Source organism: Ursus americanus, chromosome 13 (genome assembly GCF_024610735.1).
Source record: "Ursus americanus isolate L20-20 chromosome 13, mUrsAme1.1.p, whole genome shotgun sequence".
In the NCBI taxonomy this organism is placed as follows: Eukaryota; Metazoa; Chordata; class Mammalia; order Carnivora; family Ursidae; genus Ursus; species Ursus americanus.
In genome coordinates this window covers 38837711-38861864 of record NC_142139.1, presented here as the reverse complement: position 1 = coordinate 38861864, position 24154 = coordinate 38837711, and the positions used below count along the sequence as shown (strand labels likewise).

Below are 24154 nucleotides of genomic sequence, written 5' to 3'. Positions count from 1 at the left end.
CCATAAGGTCTCAGACACAACTACTTAATTCTGTTATAGCACAAAAGCAGCCATAGACAATTATACAAACAAATGAGTATTGCTGTGTTCCAGTAAAACTTTATATACAAAACCAGGCACAGGCCATAGTTTTCTTCCCTACTCCACATCATTGGTCACAGGACTGTTTGCTCCTGTATCCCCTAAAATAATGTTTAAAACCATGTACCTTCTCACATATTTTTAATGTAGCATCTGAAAGTTTACATCACAAGTTTATATAGTTGCAAAGGTTATAATTGCTTGCATAGTGTATAAAATTTTACATATATCCAATGGAATTTAAATATCAAAGTGAATCAATAGTCACCATTTTGTTTTTTTAAAAATAAATTTGTTTTTTTAAAAATTTGTTTTTTAAAAAAAAGCTCTTAACAGTTGAAAATTTTGTATTCCTTTTTCATCTTAAATTTATATTTTTATTCTACCCCTACCTACACAATTTTATTTTAACTTTTCAAAATTGATTACCCTATTATACTTTTCAGCAATAAAAATATATGGAAAATTAAACATAGGTATGTTAATTTAACTGTTAAAATTTCCTATGACCGTAAGACTCCGTTTTTCTAAAAACTGATCTTTACTGACTTATCATTACAAAAATTATTAATACACACTTATTAAAATTATAAATTTTAATAGACATTATTAAACATAAAAACAAACATTTATTGGAAATACATCTTTAATGAAATGGATAGGGCTTCCTCCTCCCCCACTTTGCTCAAGTATTTATGAATGAACATTATTTGTTGCTGAATGAGACAGGATTTGTCAATGGTTCATCGTTTTGGGTTTTTTTTAATAGGTAGAAGCTCTGAGGAAAGTTACTCACATAAGAAAATAGAAGGGAAAGGAAAGAATTTTGTTTTAACAATGTCACTCAAATCTTTGAATTTTTTCCAAATTATGTGACAAAATTTATTTAGTAATCTATTACTAAGAGTTATTTTCATGGTCTATCATTAAATGATCATTTTAACAATCTATCGTTGAAATTTATTTTTAATGATCTATCAATTGGCATCATGATTAGATCCTCCTTCCATTTTATTGAAAGCAATGAATTGGAAACCACCTGCCCTGCCGAATGACTTGATACCTTGACATTCACTTTTCAGCCTCATAATCAGTATTTTGAATTGTCCCTTTATTTGTATCTCAAGAGATTTTTATACCCTGAGATAAAGTACTATAGTAAGATTCTGGATAGGAAAGAACTATGCCTGTATTTTATTTAGTGGAAGAAGAGCATGCAAAAAGGGATGTAAGAAAGGAGAACTCATAGGAGAGTTCTCAGGCAAATCTGTTTCAGAGAAGAGAACATATAAAACTTGAGGAACTAGAAATTGATTCCCTTAAAACCATCTGTGCCTGTTTATCCCTTGGGAAATTTTATACCACCCTCCTGCCAGGGTTATGCATGCCCCAGTTTGAAGACTGCTTATCTAGACAAATATACCTAATTTTCATTAAATAAAAATACCTTCGGTACTGAATCTCAGGAGACAACGAGATAAAGGAAAGGCCGTTGTGAGAGAGAGAGGGTATATGGATTGGATGGATGGATAAATGGATAGATGGGGGGGGAGTTGCAATATTAAAGTACAGGTAAGCATTTATTAGAAAATAGCTCATCTGAATGCCGAAAGGGCCGCAGCCTTTACCCATTGGAGGGGGTACATTGTGGTCACTCAATTCAAAATTACGCACACGCCCATATCTGTGAAGCGAGGTCCTCCTAAGAGACCATGCCCCCCTAAAAAAGAAAAGGCCAAAGACCAGTGAAGGTTTATATCATAGAAACAAAAGTCATATAAATAGTAACAAAAATAAACATTTTCACAGTTTTCATGTGGAATGAAGTACTGCAGTAACCAGTATAGAAAGTACTACATACCTTGTCTTTAATTGCTAGATTTTTTGGAATAAAGGATCCAAGTTGTACCACACAGCTTCGCTGCAGTGGGATACTAATGTCTCTCTGTGATGCACTATGATACCCATAAAAGCTTTTTTCATTTGCCAGCAACTTCCCTTTGTGTGGGAAGGAGGTGGCAGGGGAGTGATCCCCAAATAGATTTCTACCCTTTTTACTATTGCTGTCACTTTCTAGTTCATTAATCCCCCAAAAGTATATGAAGCCTATTATCAAATAGTTATCTAGTAATCTTACATGGTTAAGTTGTATAGACAGACGCTAGCAGAATCTTGCATGAGATTCTGTCTGTGCAGACATTTGCTATGTCGTGTTTGCCGTGAGGGCAGAGAGGTTTATTTCTCTGTGTCCGCGGTGGTTACCAGCACAGCACTGGAAAGTCCTTTGAACACTTTCTTTCTTCTGCATTACTTTCTGAGCCTTCTTTTAGTTTGGCCACATTAACTTAGTTATTACTTACAATGAATATTTTTCTATTTTCTATTTTTATCAATAACGCATTTATAGGTTGAGGTTCCCCCCCCCCCAAAAAAAAAAAAACACACAAAAAAAAAAACCCTGAAGACTATTATACAAAGAATGTAATGATCAGATGCAGAAATTTATTTTGTTTGTTTTGATTTCTGGTACAATCAAGTTCCTTTGTTATTATAAGAACCATTATTTGTATTGGAAAGTTGGTGGTGAAATAACCCTTTGGTCACTAGAAAGAAAGCTTTCTCTTTGGTTGGCCTCATGGTTCCAAAAAAGGCATCTCAGTGAAAATTCCTTTTGTGATAATGACATATTTGATAGTATATTTCTAAAGGATTATTACTCTTCCTATGTGCTTGATGTCGCTCTGTGTCTGACCTTGCACCTTGTGACAAACCCCGTATCAGGTGCTCTGTAGCACTTTGAAAACACTGCCAGACTGTCTTGTTTTATTGCTTACATAAGGAGTAAGAAAGTGGCAGTGTGCTGTGCTTTGACTTTTCAGTTACGAGTATCTTTAATAAATAGTCATTTTACCCTTTCCCTACATGCAAGTGCAGCTGCAAACAGGGGAAATGGGAGCTCACATCTAGTCAAATTAAAGACCTGTTAAAGCCAAAGTACTTCAAGATGCTACAATATTTCAAATATATGACATTTAAATTCTAATATCTCTTTCCTGTGACAAAAAGTTAAAGGTAATAGATTGTCACAACGCGAATCCATTCTCATGACAATGGGTGTAATGAGATTGTCAGAAACACAAACCTAACTGTGGTGCGAGCTGGAGACTGTAATCTAGTTTGGTCCTGCCCAAGAGCTAGAAAGCATGTTCTGAGAATTGTATACTATTTTGAAATTGTAGTATGTTATTATTTTTCCCTCTAGGCAAAATTTCTTACTGAGATGTTGAATTTAGCTACCCACATTCTTCCAACAACCGGATATATTTTCCTGTTTATTCTTCAAATATCACTGTGTTTAAAATTTTAAATTAAAGATCAAATATTCTTATCCTGGAATGTGTTACCTCTCCTGCCTCACTCCTCACCCCCAGTGTTACAAACTATAGGATTTTTGTACGTGTGTGGGTTTAGTTAGATTTTTGTTCTTCCTCTGTTCTCACAGCCAGCAATACAGGAATGCACAGGAGGCAAATCACTGACCTTTTAGACCAAAGTATTCAGGTCCATTCCCAGTGCTTTGTCATCACTTCAGACAACCGCTATATTCTCATCTGTGGCTTCTGGGATAAGAGTTTCCGAGTCTACTCTACTGACACAGGTAACTTATTTTCTCCATCAGTGAACTAAAGTTAACTGCAAGTAGCATTGAGGGGCTTAGAATGCTCTCTCATATTCCTTTCAGTACTTACAGGGTTGTAAAATGTGTAACATTAGAGACACTGTTTTTCCCTTTTAAGTAAAAATCTATTATACAGTCCACTATTAAGTTAATTTCAGCATATTTTTAAGAGGCAGTTTTTTATAGTAGGTGTGTCCCCAAGCCTCGTGGTTACAGAATGAATGATTCATTTGAAATCACATGCAGGTATGTAAATACCATCCGCACGTGTATCTATGCACAATCATATAGCAGACGCACACACATACTGGTGTATTTTCCCACATTTTTTTCCTTACTGGGAATTCTCATTAAATGTATTTCTTAGTAGTAGATACCTTGCCTCCACTCAGTTCTGCATAGAATCTTGCTGAAAGCTACACCATCATGAAGGAAAGTAGCTGACTACTGATTTTATATGTGACAGAAGCTCTTGTTAGAATATAAAACGTTAAGTCCATTTATTCATTTGCATGCATCTCCCTAAGGGACAAATCAAGCTCAAGTCATTATTAATGTGGAAGATCCAATCTAGTAAAATGTTTCTAAGTTTTTGTATATAGGACATCAAGAAAGTGTAATGAAGTCTCTCTGAAGTATTTTGGAAACTGTTAGAGGGGGAAGTCAACTTATGGTAAATATGTAGTTGAACATTTAAAAGAATTAGAATTAGATATTAATATATCAGAACTTGATAATACTGTGGAAGTAGATTATTTCAACTAAAACAGGGATCTACAAATATCTTCCTTAAATATGGTAGGAATAAGAAATTCTTCATAATTGAAATTTCTAGTTGATTTAATGTTTTATAGTAAATTATTTTTCAGTCTTGTCAGTAATCTTTATAGAATGTATGAGTCCTTGTTTCTCCTTTAGTAAGTGTAATGTATTGAAAAATTAATTGTTGATTATTCAAGGACTTTGTCCTTAATGCATTTTGATGATAGTACTGTAATACAGCCATGAGAAACTAGGGGAAATAGTCGACTATGTTCATATAGAACCCTAGAAGTTGTTCTTGCCACGATCTTGTTTATTTATTTATTTTTCTATGGAACTGATGATCTAGTTTTCTTATAATTTGCATCCTACCTTCTGTACGTCCAGAGAGAAAATATCATTATTCGAGTCTTTCTCATTTGTCAGGTGCTTATTGCATGTTTAGGTCTATGAGGTTGATTGCTACTGAGCCTAAAACTGCTCTAGAATTCTTAAAAAGTGCCGTGGGGATTGGTGTGTCCCTAAAATTATTTACTATTATAATGAATTTTCTCTGCTTTAGTCATTAAATTCAAATTTTAACTTCTTCTTCTGCTATTATGGTAATGATAGCTTAGAATCATTTGACCTTAAATTGTGCTCCCTTTTAGCAAAAACGTTCAGATTAACATTGCTACACTCTTTCACAAAATTTTCTTAAACATTCTTTTAGATTGCTTATTGTTTCTTACACATTAAAAATTATTTTATAATCTATATACAATAAAATTAATTCTTTTTGGGTTAAAGTTCTGTAAGTTTGGACAGTGTGCAGAATTACATAACCACCACAATAAAGATGCAGAGTAGTTCTTTCATCCCAAAAATTCCCTGTGCTTCCCCTTTATAGGCCCCTTTTCCCCCACCTCAGCCTCTACAGAACTATTCTTCATCTCTGTCATTTTGCGTCTTCCAAAATTTTATGTAAGTGGAATCATATATTATGTCAATCTTTGGTTTTGACATTTGAGGATTTTTGAGCTTGCTGACATTCCATGTCACTTTTAAAAAGCACTGAATATTAATATTTATAGAGCTAACCTCACTGTTATCTAATACTAATAATTAAAATAACACATTCGCACACAGTTCTTTAGAATTTACAAAGTTCTTTCATATGCATGATATTGTTTCAGCCTCATAGTGGTCCTGTGAGAGAGAGAGAGAGAACGGGTATCTTTATCCCCATTTTTCAGATGATGAAACTGAGGTTTAGAAGGGTTAAGTAACTTGTTGAAATTCTTAGAGATAGTGGTGATTGAACTGGGCCTTGGAGCCAGCTCTTCTGAATTCAAATGTAGCATTCTTTGTGATTCTACCATATATTGTACCCGTCAGTATTGGTTAATTTGGGAAAATGCTATAATTTATAACACTAAGTTCTTAGTATGTCTTCCATGTTATGTTAGATTTGATAAGCTAGATACCATTCTAGACTTCATAAACTAGGTAACATTCCTTCCCCTCTTTCCAAAAGTCTTCCACTAGTTACTGTTTCTTAAAATGTGTGTGTGTGTGTGTGTGTGTGTGTGTGCGCGAAACATTTTTATAAGTAGTAGCCTTATTTTAAACTTCATTTCAGTGGGACTCAGCTTGTACAATATTTATGCTTGCCAGAAAAGTTATGAAAAAATCCTGAAATGATAGTCCTAATATCTTAATATCTTATATACAAACTATGATGCTAGTTTTATTTAAAATAATTTCAGTTAGGGTAAATATGTGTTTGTGTTTTTTGACAATAGGGATATTAAATATTTTCTCCTTTAAGTTTGTCAGAAGCAAGGGGAAAATTGTATGATCAATAATATATAATAGCAAAGCTATCACAAGTGTTGAATTCAATTATATTTTAGCACATAAGCCAAAAAAAAAAAAGAATCCTTCTCTTATTAGATTCGGGGTGCGGTGAGGGGGGGAGAGAAACATGGTTGTAACAGAAAATTCTTGAAACATAAATCATGTTTTCGGGACACAACCAGAACAGCAGAGGCAACAATAAAACCTTCCCTTGGCAGTGGGAATTATTTTCAGGCCGCATTTTAGATTCAGTGGTGTGGAGTCCTGAGCTTGAATTTTTTTTATTTGTAGCACAGCTGTCAAATAAAACATTAACTAGAAAATTTGTTCTGTCAAAAAAGGGATATTCTAGTGCTTGTGGTAATATTTGATATTAGTGTGTGGAGAGGTGGACTGGTATTAAAGGAAACAAAAAATAAAGGTTGAGGAACACTTATGAGATTATCAGAAAATAATTTACGAAAAAGAGCAGCAGGTATTTATATGCTGTGATTTATTTAGGAGGAGTGAACCTCAACCTCATAGCAATAACAAATATTGCGGAGGAAGGCTGCCAGAACAGGAAAAAGTAAACTTGAAAAAATAATGCTTTCCAGAGTTGAGTCCAAAGTATAAATTGTAAAAAGTAGTTAATTTGTATTAAAGTGTGAAACACTTTAGATGTAAATATGTAAATGTCACTCCCTCATTTCAATCTTCCTTGACGCCCAATCTAAATTCATTCTACATTATTCTCACTGATTTTTTCCTTTCATAATACTCATCACTATTCTTTTTTTTTTCTTTTAATTATTTTTTATTATATTATGTTAGTCACCATACAGTACATCCCCGGTTTCCGATGCTCATCACTATTCATAATTACATGTGTTTGTGTTTGTTTAATGTCTGTCTGCCCCACTAGACACTAAATACTCCGAGGGCAGGGATTATGTCTATTTACCACCAATGTACATGTAAGAAGGCCTAATGCTTGGCACTTAGTAGGTGTGCAATAAATGTTTGTTGAATAGGAAATAATTGTGATAACTTTGGGGACAAAAATTAAAACACTAGGAAATTTTAATGAGAAAAGAAACCACAGTGACTGAGTATACATTTTTCTAACACTGATATTGTAGATACAGGGCAATGACTTAACCGAGAAATAACAAACGAATCTTGGAAAATTCTGCCACTATAGTTAATTCATCCCACTTTTACAGTTAAATCTTTCCACTTTGTCCTCACATGAGTTGGAAATTAGGTAAGTTACCAAGTGAACAGCTGCTCGTTTCCAAGCCTTCTGGAAGCACGTGGATTTCCTGCGTACCGTGTGCCTCCTGTACCTACTTAATTATAGTCACTCCCCTCCTTACTCCCACAACCCACCGAGGTGATAGGTATCATATCTGAAATAAGCCTACCCTCAATAACCCATTTAAATCATTCCTGGAGTTTACATGCTCTCTGCACTTAGGTGTAGGCTAAATACAGAAATAACTGTACATACTCTGTTATCAAAAAAATAATCAGCAGTATGGTGTGTTCAGTTATTTTCAGTAGTTAAAACTCACTGATTTAACCTTCAGTTTTCTGATTAGTAATAAGAGTGCATTGAGCTTCCTAACTTTTTCTTACCCTCTATAAGGCGGCCTGCCTTTAACCCCACCCATTTTACCACAAACCTTTCCACTTTGTTCTTCAGATAAATTGGAAATGATATAGAAATGATTATATCTTTTCATATTTAATTTGTCCTTTTTCTTTTCCATTTTTTTCATTCCAAGAAGTCTTGAATTCTTACCATATTCTTTATCGATTCAGCTAATTTTTTAATAATAATTTTTTATTATGTTATGTTAGTCACCATACAGTACATCCTTAGTTTTTGATGTAGTGGATACAGCTAATTTTTAAATGAAATGTTTTGATATCAGTTTAAAAGGTTGGAGAAATTCATAAGTACATATTTTTAACTTCTAGCAGTTAAAACACCTACTTTGACTAAAGTCTTTATTCACGGGAGAAAAAATACACTTTCTTAATTGTGCAATTTGAGACTGAAATGAATCTGAATTAAAAGTTACTAGTAGTAGACTCTGCAGGAGTGAACACGCTGTATTTGACTTTCTGAGTTAAGTAAACTATATTTCACCTTTTTTTAAAAATTTGCAGCCTTTGTAATAAGCTTCAGACTTATTAAAATCAAGAGTTAAAAAATTAACATAAGTACTTTTTTAGTTATATTTGTGATTATCTTGAAAAGTTAAATACACCTAGATGCTAATACTTAACTGAGACCTTAAACTTTTGAATAGGTTATGATGTTTCCAAATTAAACACGAACTTTTTAGGCATATTAGGTTTTTTTCAGCCTAGTGGTCTTTCTTCTCGAATATTTGAATTCCATTTATATGACCCCGCTGAAACACTTCTTTAAAAATAAAAAGAAATTCATGCCGACTATGAGAGGTGGACATACTATGACATTCATCTGTACTTCTGTAGACATTTCAAAGGAAAATGTTAGCTAGAAACCATAGGGATGTAGTGGAAGGGCTCCTACAGCTATTTCATTCTTTAGACAAGTTTGTATGAATTATAAACACCATATCTGATTTTTAAACAAAGATTCTCAAAGTGGGGGCTTTACTTTTTTTCTGGCACTGTGATGTGAATAATTCATCCTGTGTCCGAAGCCCTCCCTAGATGTATAGTAAGTGTACTGGGTTCCTCCCTTTCGTCCCCAGTCATTAATGTTCAATAAACTGCCATTATCTTAACTTCATCATCACCCCCCAAGGAATTTTCATCATTCAGACAATCAAAACAAAGAAAGAATGATCCAGCTCTAATTGCAATCACAATGTATTAGTCTTTTTACCAAAACTTAGTTCATGTAGTTCTGATTTGAAAAGAACAGAAACTCTCCAAAGTGGCTTATATCGTCCTTGTATAGATCACTTAAAAAAAGAGAAGAAATACATTATATCTTTACTAATTCAGAGACAAGTTTGTATTAGCAAAGTCTGAATTATAGAGTAAAGAAAGGCACCCAAGTTTTATTTTGCTTTGAATCATACAGAGTAACTTAAGAAATTGCTGAAATCGTTCCAGATACAAGTTCTTCTGGGCCTGCTTTAATCAGTAGACCTGATTCATTTGGAATTTATAGTAGCCACGTATAATGATATGGTATCATGGTCCTCAAATATTGTTTGTTGAAATAGTGTTAACATTATGTCTTTCAAAAATGTTATTATCACTGATTGGTTGTTTGTTGTTAATATTTGAAGAAAACTTTTAGGTTAAACCAGATCAAATTTGATTGTAAAATCTGAATCATCAGAATCAGAGTTAATATGACTTCATTATCTTATAAGTTAAATGGTCACTGGAATTTCTTTATTTTATAGCAGTTTTAAAGAAAATTGTTTTGTATTTCAGGAAAATTGATTCAAGTGGTATTTGGCCATTGGGATGTGGTCACTTGCCTCACTCGTTCTGAATCCTATATCGGGGGAAATTGCTACATTCTCTCAGGGTCACGTGACGCAACCCTTCTGCTCTGGTACTGGAATGGAAAGAGCAGTGGGATTGGAGATAACCCAGGCAGTAAGTACAAACTTATTTCATAAGTAAACTGTTAAAGTGATGTATAATAACATTTTGCAATGAAGTTATGTTTTTTATCATGGCGAAAGTGAAACTGAATTATCAAGTCTTTTTAATTTCTTAGTTATAATTTAAGAAAGGTCTAGATAGCCTTTCACTTATTAACATTTTGTGAGCATTGATAATTCTCAAGTGCAAGTACGAAATCTCATTTTTCATGTTACAGGTTATTCTTATGATCTGAAAATGCTAGTTCTTCATTGAAAATGGCTGTCACCAAATAAAAGAGAGGTGTTTCATTCACGAACAAGATACAACATAAAAGAGCAGTCACATATTGCTCGATCTTGTTTATTGAATGCATATTTTAAGAGAGCAAAAGAACAATTATAATTTTGTGGAAATGAACCAGTCTTTATGAAGAATATGCTTTCATTTACATATTAAAAGATGAAACAGGTCATAAAAGGCCAATATGGAATATTCAAATTGGCTCTTGGTTTTTCAGATGGGAAATGAAAATGTTCACCAACAGCCTTAAACATCTTTATGAAACTATGCTGAAGGCAGTAAAACAAAAAATGTGTAACCATTTAAAATTGTAATTCACAGAAGGCAAAAAAGGAAGCAGCTACCATTAAAACCAATCGCACACAGCTGCAGAAAAGAAATGGCTTTAGAAAAACACATTAAGAAGTAGGAAAAAACAATTAAAGGACCACCTGAAAAATGAGAATTTAATTAAAATGATTATGACAACACTGAAGAGTTCCTGCAAAAATAGCTTTAGATTTTTATTTCGTAAGGTAGAGCATTTTAACTGCTCTTAAATATTTACAGTTTCTTAATTTAAAGCAAGTTGCACTGTATTTGGTTAAGGAAGCACCATTTTGTCCCTGATTGCTTTACCTGAATATCGTGGTACTTACTTCTGTCACTTAACTCTAAATTATCAAACAGTCTGAATACACTTCAGTCCATCACATTTTGGATTGACTTCTGCAAGCTGTGCTTATTAAGTGTAATGTTTGAAAATGAAACCTTTTTAAAAAATACTTAGTCAAAAACCAGTGTATAATTTTAAAAGAAGTATATGGGAAATATTTTCTAAAAGCTGTGTTTATGCTTTTTTGTTTTGTGTGATGGGTAAACATAATTTTTATTAAATCCTCTAATGTATATTTCTTATGTTACTCAAATCAGGGATGATTCCTTATACAAATATAATATGAAAAATAACTTCAAGGCTGTGATGCTTTGGATAATACAGTCTTTGTGATCAGGTCAGACTCAGTATATGTGTTTAAATGGGAGGGTGATGTGTTCGTGTGTGTATTCTGCATATTTACAGAGACATCTGCATTTTATATGTAACTAGGATAAAATTTTTAAACATGTAGACTTCGGGGATTTTGTTTTTCACTTTCGTTTGAGAAGTACTTCATATTCCTTACATGATGGACCCTTACTTTGTGCTCCTTCTTCATTTCTGGCCTTTCAGGAGGGTCTACTTTCTTTTTTTCCTCTGTCTGTAAATTTAGTTACCGAGATTCAGTAAATTATCTAAGACAAACCTAGGCTTGACATAAATAATAAATATACAATTTGTTACTTAGCTAAAAATATTTAGGGAGAACTTTCTCTTGCCTTAAAATAATCTGTTTCATGTGCTTACAGCATTGCAAACACAAGAAAAAATTTTTTTGTTTGGTTTTTGTTTTTTTACTTCCTTGACCTAATTGTGTTCTCTGTGTTATACATGGTCATTACCAATGTGTACCCTGAGAAGTGGCTAAAGGCTTATTAGCTACACTTACATGTAATGGCCGTTATTCAGATATTAAAGTGTATTCTAAAACTGGAAATATTCAGCTTTTCCAGAAGGGAGAAATATATATTTAAATACCTTATAAATCATCCTAGAGATGGTTTTTACATGCATGTCTTCTAAAAAAATGAATCAAATAGCATTGACCAAATCCTGGAGTTTGGAGTAAAGCAAATCTAAGTTCCGAGCTTTGCTGTGCTCCTTCTGTCTTGTCCGTAAAATGAAAGCAACAGCAGTAACTGACTTAAGGTGTTCTCAGAAGCACAGAATGCTTAGAGCAAATAAATCACCACATAAATACCGTCTTGTTGGCGTTAGAGTGTATATTATAATGTTGTATTTTTCATAAAGCACTTCATCTATACCCTCTCATTGTCTGCAGTATGGTGGACATTAACTCCTAGTAATGCTGGTAATGAAAAAGAAAAAAAAAAATAAAAGAATAACATAACAGCACATCTAATAAAAATTTTAGAAAATTGTAATGTATCTTGACTAAATTAAATTACCTTTCTCAAAGTGAACCTCATCCTTTCTGGCCCTTTTATAGTGTCTGATGTCCCAATCTAATTTTGCTTTAGCTTTGAAGGATGAATCTGGGAGAAAGACAAATAGGCACTTTTTCATATAATGAGAATTTCCACACATTAGAATAGAAAAATGAACAAGCCGGTCTAAGCTTTTCCAAAGAAAATGACAAACAAAAACAAAGACATTTTTACCACGCATGTGAACCGTGTTTTACACATTCATGCAAGCTGGTTTGGATTTTATAAGCCTCTGCTCGTTGATGGCTCCACGATGCAGCCGCTGAAGTCAGAGCTTTTGAGATGAGGAATTTTAGGTTATGCTTATTCCTATATTGTATCTCCTGGAAGCAATATAAGTGACCTTTAAGAAACAGCCACACTTTTTTTTTTTAACGTATAATTTCAGTCTGGTTTATAAATGCACACAATGGCTCAACTTAAATTTTGAATACAGACTTTTTTCTTTCTTGAAGGGAAAATTAAAGAAAATTAAGCTATTGCTTTTTCTGCATTTTTTAGGTCTCATTCAAGCATTTAGTTTGTGTGTTTTGTTTTGTTTTTTTCAAAAATCATGAGAATAAGCTAGTAATTTTCCTCCTACGGTCATACGCCTGCGCCATTTTCTACAAATCTGATACTAGTGCTATATGTAAAGTTCACAGCTTTATTACTATTTTTTTAAAAAATCATGGTATCCAGTATTAAAATACAGATTGCTTGGGCAATATCCGGCTAATTCAGCTGGATAAAATCTATATTTAGTATAACTTGGGCTTTTAAAAGGATGCATATGTTTTATAAACTCTGCCTAGATTACGTGGCAAAAGCCTTGTTTTCCTGTATAACAGAGAGTTTTTCATGTTTGACTCTTTTGTTTTGTGATAGTTGTCTCCTGTGGAATGTAATTTTCTTACCAAGAAAAAAAATTAAGATATGATTCCATTTAGTTGTAGATTTTTAAATAAAATTAACCAAGAACATTTTAATGAAAGGTATTTTCTACATGGAAGCATACCTCCCCTTGCCCTCGCACTCTTTGTGTTTTAGAACTGAATTCCTGTACCAAAATGCTTTTCCTGAAACACTCGTTTTCCCCTCAGAATAATGCTATACAGACCATATATTTGCAAATTTTGGAGAAAATGTCCCCCAGTGCATTCAGTTGACATTTAAATACTTTAAACTTTGAAATGATCTTATGAGCAAGATGAAAATTTACAAAATAGGTATTAATTATCTATGATTTTGATATGTATTACTAGATCATAAACTTAAAATTAAATGCTTATTAAGCATTTAAAAGTAAATGCTTATTAAGTATTTTCAGGCTTCTGAGTAATTTTTTAAAAGCCGCAGTTGATTAGCTCGAGAAGCAAATGGTTGCTGACTGTGAGGGTGTTGTGCGGATGTGTGTATATAGTATTTCAGTAAAGTACTTTTCCATTCTCACATTCTGGTTTTGATTTGATTGAAAGGTGGCATTTTTTTTTTTCCTCTTTGCAATCAGACATGCTAATCTATGTCAGCTTTCTCCTTTATGGGAATGGCGTCTACTGAAAAAAAAAACACACAAGTATTTAAGTTTTTTTCATAACAACAAGATTCTGTTCTTTAAGAATATTTCAGCACCATTAATTAGAAAGAAGGTTTTATTAACCATAAGGCTAGCACTAACAGACCACAGAGCTGTTTTTTAAAGTACTGTATGCCATAGCTGCCCTGCTTTTTCTCTGTCTAAAACTTCATTTTGTTATACTCTCATCAATCACTTACGTCATTACCGTAAACCCTACTGTTGTTAATTTTACTAGTATCACCGTAATGAGACATTCCTGCTATAATTAAAAATGAATTCTAACTTTCAGGCATTCTAAATTTTTTTTTAATGAATTTAGAATGATCTTGCCATATGACTATAAATACTACTGATATACATGGACTACTCATCAGTCTATAAGAAAAGTAGTATCATTATATGTCCAGGTGTGAATTATTTACTGGTTGCTTCTGTGCATATGTGCTTATGCATATGTATATTTTTGTGCACATATTTAGGAATTATGTTCTTTCTATCATAAAGCCTAATATGTTTTACTGAAGCTACTGATAAATCCTTATTCTTTGTCTTGCCAAAATGTAGGTGGCTGTAACACAAACAGTACTACTCTCTGTAAGTAGGTGTCCTAGAGCACCATCTGCTGGACGTACTTGGGGACTTAATGTTGGTAAATCGGAACATCAGTACTTGATAAGTCAGCTGTACTTTGTTTTTAATTGGCTGTGATGTATTCTTTATGGGTCATAAATCCCAAGATGTGTACATTGGTGTGGAACCATGTAAGTTTGTAAAAGAAATCACTTTCTTCCTTCTTTTTCCCCCACCCTCAGGTGGATTTGGAAATTTATAATAAATATATTGTTTCAGGAAAAAGTAAGCACAACCTATGCCTAACAAAACAAAGCATGAGTTTGTCATGAGATAAATTCTTATCTTCTTGATCACCAGTCTTCAGTAAGCTACAGTGGAAGAAAATTGTTTGGATATTTTAACTTTATGTTCACTTGATTCTGAATATGAAAGCAATGCTTCAAATGAGTAGCCTTCTTATACCTGGGATGCGACTCTTGATCTGATTCTTTGTCCAGAGCGTGAGTTCTTGTATTTACCTCATTGAGAGCTTTCCTTGTGGCCTTTTGGCGTACACCGTTGTACTAGCACTAAGACTGCCCTGTATTTTTCTTCTTTTCTTGAAGAATTCATCAAGTTGGGTTTGAAACAGTATGTTGGCATTGTTCAAGTTCAGGTGACATTAAACTACTACATTTATGAAATTCTCCAGAAGGTCCAGGATGTTTAGTGCTCCATGATGTAATGCAGGCCCTCAAGTTCCAGCAAAACAACTCTGTATTTACTGCTTGTAACTAATAGTAGATGTGGTAAAAGGAATTATATTCATATGGCAAATGAATACAACCTTAATGTGCACCATATGCAGAGTGGTGGGGTGATGTGCCAATATATCACATTTATTTACCTTGTTTAGTTGCAGAGAAAAATGACTATACCATTCAGCCGTAGGCTATAGTCATATAAATATGAGAACAGAAGAACTGATGATTTATGCCCTCAAATTGAAACTGGGTATCTTCATGTGTAGATGTTAACAGTGCCACACCAAAGAATGTTGCTTGTCTAATACTTTATGCTCAGATGGGAAATTTAATTTCAAACAATTGGTAGAACTAATGTATGGAGATACAAGTTCGCTCTAGTCAACTAAAGTTCTCAAAGAAAATTTTGAATGTATCTTCTTTCATTTAATTGAAACTGAATATCCCCTGAAATTGCAAAATCGCAAGCTACTTCTTGCATCCCTAAAAGGGGGGTTCTTCTGCTTTTTGAATATTGGGTGTGTGTGTGTGTGTGTGTGTGTGTGTGTGTGTGTGTGTAACATTATTAGAGAACCACTATAAGGGCACATTTAATCAAGACCTCTTGGGACAGCATATTAGACTGACTTTATCACCTTCCAAAAAGTTTATTTCCTTAGAGAAATTGTCTGACAGTTATAAGTATATGTATAAGTATATGTGTATAAGTATATGTATACGTATATGTGTATAAGTACCTCATACTGTACTTAAGGTATTCCTGAGAATCTATTAAAGAGACTCATTTTTATATGAAATTAAATACTTAAATGCTTCTAATGATTTCTTTTACAAAGCAATAATTGCTCTAGTCTTTAAAGTAATTTTGCTCACAAATAGGCTTGGTCAGACTTCAGATTCTAGATTTGAAGTATTTTTAGGTAGGAAAAAATCCTTAGAATTCTTTTTGCCTCCCATGGCTAAGGCTTCATGACTGCTAAACTTTTTAGCTTTTATTCTTGTAGCTTGTAATTTTCTACAACTGAGAGATTGCTTTATTTCCTTGGGGTGAATGGGATCAGGATGTTTCTTTAATTGCAATAAAACTGACATATAACGTATTAGTTTCAGGTGTATGACATAATAACTTGATATATGTATATATTGCAAAATGATCACACAATTTATTTAGGTAACATCCATTACCACACAGTTATAAATTTTTTCCCTGTGATGAGAATCTACTCTCTTAGCAACTTTCAAATATACAGTGTAGTATTATTAACTATAGTCATACTGTACATTACCAGGACTTATTTTATAATTAAAAGTTTGTACCTTTTGACCACCTTTCCCATCTCCCCTCCCCACCAACTACCAGTCTGTTCTTTGTATCTCTAAGTTCAGTTTTTTTGTTTGTTTGGTTTTGGGGTTTTTTAAATTCCATATAAAAGTGATACTGTGAAGTATTTTTCTTTCTCAGTCTGGCTTATTTCACTTAGCATAATGCCCTCAAGGTCCATCCTGTTGTCACAAATGGCAGGATCTCCTCTTTTTTTTATGAGTGAATAATAATACACTGATATATATATATATATATATATATATATATATATATATATATATATATATATATATATATATATATATATATATCACATTTTCTGTATCCATTCATCCCTTGGTGGATACAGGTTGTTTGTTTCTATGTCTTGGCTATTATACATAATGCTGCAGTGAACATGAGGGTATAGATATCTTTTCAAGGTAGTGTTTTCATGTCTTTCAGGTAGATACCCAGAAGTAGAATTGCTGTATCATATGATAGTTCTATTTTTAATTTTTTGAGGACCTCCATATTGCTTTCCATAGTTGCTACAGCAGTCTACATTCCTACCAGCAGCGCCTGAGGGTTCCCTCTTCTCCACATCCTCTCCAACACTTGTTATTTATTATCTGTTGTTGTTGTTTTTTTAAGGATAGTCTTAAGTAAAAGTGGCTTTTTTTTTAAAGATTTATTTTTAAGTATTCTCTATACCCAACATGGGTCTTAAACTCCCAACCCTGAGATCAAGAGTCATGTGCTCTCCTGACTGAGCTTGCCAGACACCCCTATTTATTGTCTTTTTGATAACAGCTATTCTAACAGTTGTGATAACTCATTGTGGTTTTGATTTGCATTTCCCTGATGATGAGTGATGTTGAGCACCTTTATGTACCTGTTGGCCATCTGGATGTCTTCTTTGGAAAAACCTATTCACATCCTCTGCCATTCATTCATTCATTCATTCATTCATTCATTCCTCTGCCCATCTTTTAAAATCAGATTGTTTTATGTTTGTTTCTTTGTTTGCTATTGAGTTGTATGAGTTCTTGATATATTTTGGATATTATCAGATATATGATTTGCAAGCATTTTCTCCCACTCCATACGTTGCCTTTTCATTTTGTTGATGGTTTCTTTTGCTCTGCAGAAGCATTTTAGTTTGAAGTAGTTCTGCTTGTTTATTTTTTGCTTTTGTTGCCTTTGCTTTTGGTGTCAAATTCAGAATGTTTCTAATAGTCAAAGATGTGAAATATTTTTATCTATATTCTTTTTTGGAGGCAGAATTTTGTGTTTATATTACTAGACACTAGATATACAGTTATAGGAGTTATCAATGAATTAGAGTGAATATCAAGCCCCTCTCTGGGGCTTCAACAAATGAAAACTCTCAAGAAGGAAAAAGAAACACATTTGTTAAGTAGAATTTGATATGTTCATCTAATGAAATACTGCATGACCATTAATGTATTATGAGTTTGTGGTATCGACATGGAAAGATATGCTGCCTGTATCGTTAAGTGTAAAAGATCACCAAACTACATGTATATTATATCTTTTAGGTATCTGTGTCCATGTGTATACTCCATATTCTGTGTATATTTATGCATAGAAAAAAGTCCAGAATGACAGCCAGCAGAGCGTTTTTTATTATGTTATTTAGCAATGGTTATTTATAAGAAGTGGAATTTAGATGCAGTTTTTTCATTTCCTTCTTCATAATTTACTAAATTATCTGAATGTCTTATAATGAATGTGTATTACTTCGATAATCCGAGAAAATAAAGATATATTGCGGAGGAATACCTAATTATATTAATATACCTTCACTTCCTGGTGTAGGCTTCTAGATATTAGTAGTTTTATCAGAATTTATATGGAGTGTTAGGGAAGGTTGGAAAGTCTAATAAAAGAAAGAATGGGAGATATCAAAGTATGATTTTTAGAAATTAAGAAACAAAAGAATGACAAGAAACAAAAAATAATCAGAACCATCTCTAATTTTCATTTATGCAACATAGGATCAGTTATGATCCCTACTTTTGCTGAAAGGAGTGTCTACAACAGAGAGTGAAAATCATTCTACTATAAGTAGTACTATTTTACTCCTAGGTGGTACCTGCTGGGTGCTCACTACATGCTGGGCACCATTGAAAGCACTTTACCTGTGTAGTAACTACTATTAGGACCCTTGTTTTACAGATGAGGCACAGAGAGATTGTAAATATGTCTTTACTTGCTGCCCTGGGCCTTGAAGCTCCTAGATCTTACTGAAACTGTGAACATGCCCAAGGGAGGTCACATAGCTAGCACTCTAGGCCAGAGGTGCCATTCTTGATCACTAAACTGCACTGCATTTTTAATTTAATTGGGCCATCAGTTATAGAAAATTTGATGCAATCCTGTCACTAAAGCATGCTTTGTATTCAAAAGAAAATACAGAGATAATTTTGCTAAACTGAATTCTTAGGACAGTGTACATCATGTTAGGATTTTGAGTTTTTATTTATTTATTTTTATTTATTTATTTTTAAGATTTTATTTATTTTGAAAGAGAGAGAGAGAGCATGAGCAGAGGGGAGGGACAAAGGGGGAGGGAGAAGCAGACTCCCTGCTAAGCAGGGAGCCCGTCCTGGGGTTCAGTTGTCCCAGGCAAATGCTTAACCCACTGAGCCACCCAGGCACCCCCAGGATATTGTGTTGTTTTGTTTTTTAGAGTGCTCAAGCGGGGGAGAGGCAGAGAGAGGGGGAAAGAGAATCTTAAGCAGGTTCACCCCCAGCACAGAGCCTGACATGGGGGGGGGGCAGTCCCATGACAGTCTCATGACTCTGAGGTCATGACTGAGCCAAAATCAAGTCATACATTTAACCAACTGAGCCACCCAGGCACCCAGGATTTTGTATTTTTTAATATTATTACACAATTTAGGGTTATACTTTAAGTATATAATTGTAGGCACATACTCACACAAACACATTTTTCTAACGTTGCTTAGAAGACAGAAAGAAATGCACACAGAGATGGAGACAGGAGAAAGATTATAAACCATTTACAGTGGATTTTTGTACCAACAGGATCTTGTCTTGCATTAATAATTCTAATATTATTTACAAGAGGAAGTTACCAAAATTTGCTCTTATGGTTGTCCCACCCTAAGTGCAGCTTTGGCTTATCTTCATAGGCTATATGTTTAACCAAATTATCATGTTTTTCACCAAAGAGACCACAATGAATGGAGAGGAGGAGAAGGGTTGGTGGAGATAGAAGGAATAGAACAACTTTCAAATAATTTCCCTTTGCATAATTAAAATGTAATGTTATAATTCCCATTGGGACATTAGGAGGTTAATGGGAAATGTTTAAGAAACATTTAGTAGCTAACCTCATTTCCGCTTCAGAAAGCCATTTCCTTTCTCGGTTTGCCATTATGGTGAGCCACATGAGAAAGCTTAGTGTAGTTTTCACGTGAAGTTTTTTTCTCTGTGCTGTAGTAATCGAAATGTAATTAAAATGGAACAAAGCCATGTGCAAAATAGAAGTATCCATCTCTAGGAAATGACTGGCATATATTGTATAATACTTAGATTATAAAAAATCTATACTTAATAACATATATTTAGGTTCTTAAACTTGTGTTTTCTTTCAGAATGAATACTCTATTGAAATGATTTTTTTTAAACAAAACTGGGTTTCATATTTTGTTTTACCTCCCTAAGAGGTCAGATGGTATTACATTTTAATAATGTGGAAAATTATATCAGTTGTTTTTATTTAAGGACTTTATTAATTGCTGTGAAATATTCATTTTGTATAAAAATTCATTTGTAATAAATAGTTTGAACTTCAGTACAGCTTTTTGACCTTTCCAATTCTAGGTATTTATAATTTGCAGGTTTATAGTAAGGTAACAAAACCTTATCCAGTGACCATTTAGAATCAAGTCATTTGCCAATACAAGACTATATTTTATTCCCCTCTTGGTTTCCACAGTGCATTACACATAATATATATCAAGTAAATGCTATTAAGTGAACAAAGGAGTAAGTGAATGAATGAGAAAGCAATTGGGAAATGTTAACTTTTGGCCCAGGAGTCATCTAAATTAAGTATTAATTGAAAGAACTAATTTCATTTCTACAAAAGTAGGAATGGGGGGATGTTGAACCAAACTTCGTTTCATAATAAATGGTATTTTAAAAATGAGAAATGAATGAAGGGGATTCTCTCTGCTAATAACATATTTAAACTGCTAATGAGAACTTCATAGTACATTTTGAAGTAATTTAATTTTCATAAGACTGAGGAGATGATGCCAAAAATACCAAGAACTTTATTTATTTTTTTAAATGTAAGTCAAAAGTTTGCCAGAAATGCATGTCTGGTCTATTTTTACCTGGATCATTAATCCCCCTTGCCTTAATGGAGATATATCTTTTGAAATATTTTTCTCATTGAATATTTATGAACAGGGTGCTAGAGAAATTACTATTTCCTCTTCTCTTCTTTGAGGTATAATTGTAAGTGGTTCAGGGTCCATTTGCTGGAGAAATATACTTAGTTTTGAGGGCACCAAAGAAACACATTTAATAAAAACATTTGTTATTCTGCCTAATGGTGTAAAACATGTCACCTAATATTTTAAAACATAGGTCCAATATAAATGCTAAATGGGTATTATGGAGATCTCGTGCTGCTTAAATTCAAGTTGGGTTGTTAGAATAGTGTCTGTAAATTTGTACTGATATTTCCAGTATTATGTACTGAGAAAAGCACATCTGTAAAAACTGGTGTCTCCTGGTATTCTCTGCAGGATTTGGGCTGTCTTTAATCTCCTTTGACTTGTTCATCTTCCTTTAAGGCCATCCATAAAGATGCACTGAGTATCCTTTTCAGCCTTTGGTTAGGATTCGCATCACTAGTCATAAACCTGCTCTCTGGACAAAGACACCCTTTCCTTTGAAGTAATTGCTCAAGCTTTTCAAAGCAGTCCAAGAAGTCTATCCTCTTTCTCTTTTTATTTTTCTTTAAGAAGAGTTTGAAGTGTAGCCCCTTAAACTAGCAGCAAGATAAATTTTTCTCTCAGCTTTATTGAAAGCCATGACGATTTTTCAAGCAGTAAGACTTTAAAAGGTTCTTAGAGGAATCTGTTCTGCTTTATGATCTGGCTTTTGGTAGATCCAGCTATCTCAGAAAGCAAAAGTAAAGACTTCTTGTATCCATTAACTACTGCAAATTTTTATCAAGGAATTAATCTGATATTTTTCAAGAGGCTTTTTTTTTTTCCTGCTCTTTATTTGGTTTAGAGACTTCAGTTAAAAAATGGTGATAGCTTTGGGGTCTTTGAAAAAGTAATGTATGGCCAGTATTGTTTTATGTGAGCTGCTTCCCCCCCCCCCCCTAAGTATTAACTCTCAGGGCTGGCATGAGGTTGGGATGTGAGTGCTACCATGGCAATGAGTTACATGGTTCCTAGATTTCGTTTCTGGACTTTCCAAACAAATAGACACAGATATGGAGCAGTTTTTCCTTTCCTTTCTGTAGGCGGTTATTGCTGGACTCTGTGATCCAGGATGATGTATAACAGCATAATTGCAGAGAAATAAATAGATTCTGTGAGCCACATATAAAGCCTGTGTTCTGCCTCTGATTTGCCCTTCTACCCTTAGTAATTTTATTCCAAGTGGTCCCCCAAATATCTATCGAATTTAAACAGTTTGGATCTGTTGGATTTAAGTCCCATATCATATAATTATATTTGCTGTAGTGAAATTTTAATATTTAAAACGCTTGGTTTATTGGAACTTACAAAAATCCAACAAGTATTTACTGTGAACAGATTTTTTTGATGAGAAAATGTAAAGAATTCTCAATCTGCATTGCAGATAATAAAGGGAATACACACACAGTTCAGTCTTTAAACAAGACTGGAAACATCTTTTTTTAAGAGGATTTGATATCCTTCCTTATATTCTTATACATGGATTTTTAGGGACTATTAATGTGCATTTCCTAAAGGGAAGGGAATGTTAAATAGCACAGTCTTCTTACTGGAAATCCAGCGAGTGTTTGTGAAACCAGTTACCTGAGAACAACCCAGTGGTCGTAAGTTTACCCTTATGTTTTTAATTTGTTGTTTTTCTTTTCCTTTCCTTTTTTTTTTTTTTTCCTTCTATATTTCCTGAACTGTCTAACCTGCTTCCTGGGTTAGAGAACATTTTGCCAAACTTTGAAGCCAAAGTCCTAGCACTGAACAATTCCTTATTTAGAGATCAGGCTCTAGGAAAAGAAAAATCTTTTTCAGTTTTGAAATCATGCAGTATGTGTATGTCTTCTGACGTGTGGAGGGAGAAATAATTGCTATAGTGTGGATCATTGGAAACTTGTATTTCGTAAGTAAAGCATACTTACAAAAAATCTTAATTATGAGTTTACAAAAAAGAATGCTTTTATCTTAACCCACTTAATGGGCTTAATCTTGAGGCTTCCTAAACTCTAACTTTATGGTCCTAGAAAATTCTCAGTATTTCAACTCTTACGTTAAAGAAATATAATTAGCAGTTTTCTTACTTCCTCACTATGTCCCCGAGAAAAAATTCTTAGATCTAGAAAAAAAAAAAAAAAAGTTAGCACTGACATGCCTAAGTGACAACATTTTCTGGGTCCATTCCATCTGTCCTTTGTTTACTTTGGCTTACACTTTAGATTGCTTTCAGTTGCCACCAGTTTTCCTTCAAACTTTCATTTCCCACTAAGGAATTCCAAGACAACCCAAGTTAAAACACAAATCTGCCCACCTCAATAAAATGGCAACTTATGAAAACAAAAAAGGAACAATCACATTGAAAATGTATTCCTTAGAGCTTAATGATTTTAATTGTTGATTTAAAAAGGTTGCCAATATGTATAATTAAACATTAATTTTAAAAATAATGTATAATATTTTGTAGAATGTAGAGCATCTTGGGAAAGGGGGAAACTGGGGGCTAACTCTAGGTAACTTTTTAAAACATACTTATTTCTACTTTTTGTGGCAAAGCTGATCTCTAACAGAAAGTTAAGTAGTTCAGATTGGCTTACATTATTTGCTGCTTTTCTTTAAAAAATTCCCAAATTTGTGTACTTTTTAAGGAAAAAAACATAGTTGCTCTTATAACAAATTCTTTCTGGTTTGCAAAATGTCAAGTGAACTTTGTAATTAAGGTGGGTTTCCCTCAAAGCTTATAAACTTTGAATCAAAAGAAACCAAGCCCCTTGTTCCACTTACCGCATTGCCTTTTAAGAATATTTTATTTATTTACTTATCTACTTATCAGAGAGAGGATGAGAGAGAGGGAGAGAGCACAAGCACCCTCTTTCCTCTTAATATGTCATCTGACATCTCCCTCCGTCACTAAGCATGGAGGCCAGTCCCAGTGTCTGGCCGCACGTGGCACAGCCCGTGTGGTTTGATATGCTGCCCCTCTGCTTACTCTCACTGCGGAATAGCTTATAGTCACCAGAGGCCAGGAGGCACTCTGTGGGGACGCAGCTCTGCGTTGTGTTCCATAGTAAATGCATGGTAGTGATTCTTTGTAATGGCTGGACACAAAATACCTGTAGGCCCCAGCTGACGTGGGGCAGGAAGCACAGAAACCAGGCCCCT

General features: G+C 33.8%; 1 protein-coding gene across 4 annotated transcripts in view; it reads left to right on the top strand.

Annotated features, from left to right (window-relative positions):
- Positions 1–24154, top strand: part of LRBA (LPS responsive beige-like anchor protein) — a 791030-nt gene that overhangs the window by 751058 nt on the left and 15818 nt on the right. For all 4 annotated transcript variants that reach the window (XM_087866503.1, XM_045798851.2, XM_045798849.2 and 1 more), the window contains 2 exons: positions 3584–3739; positions 9791–9958. In XM_087866503.1, the coding sequence (XP_087722629.1) occupies positions 3584–3739; positions 9791–9958 (324 nt within the window). The remainder of the gene's footprint in view (positions 1–3583; positions 3740–9790; positions 9959–24154) is intronic.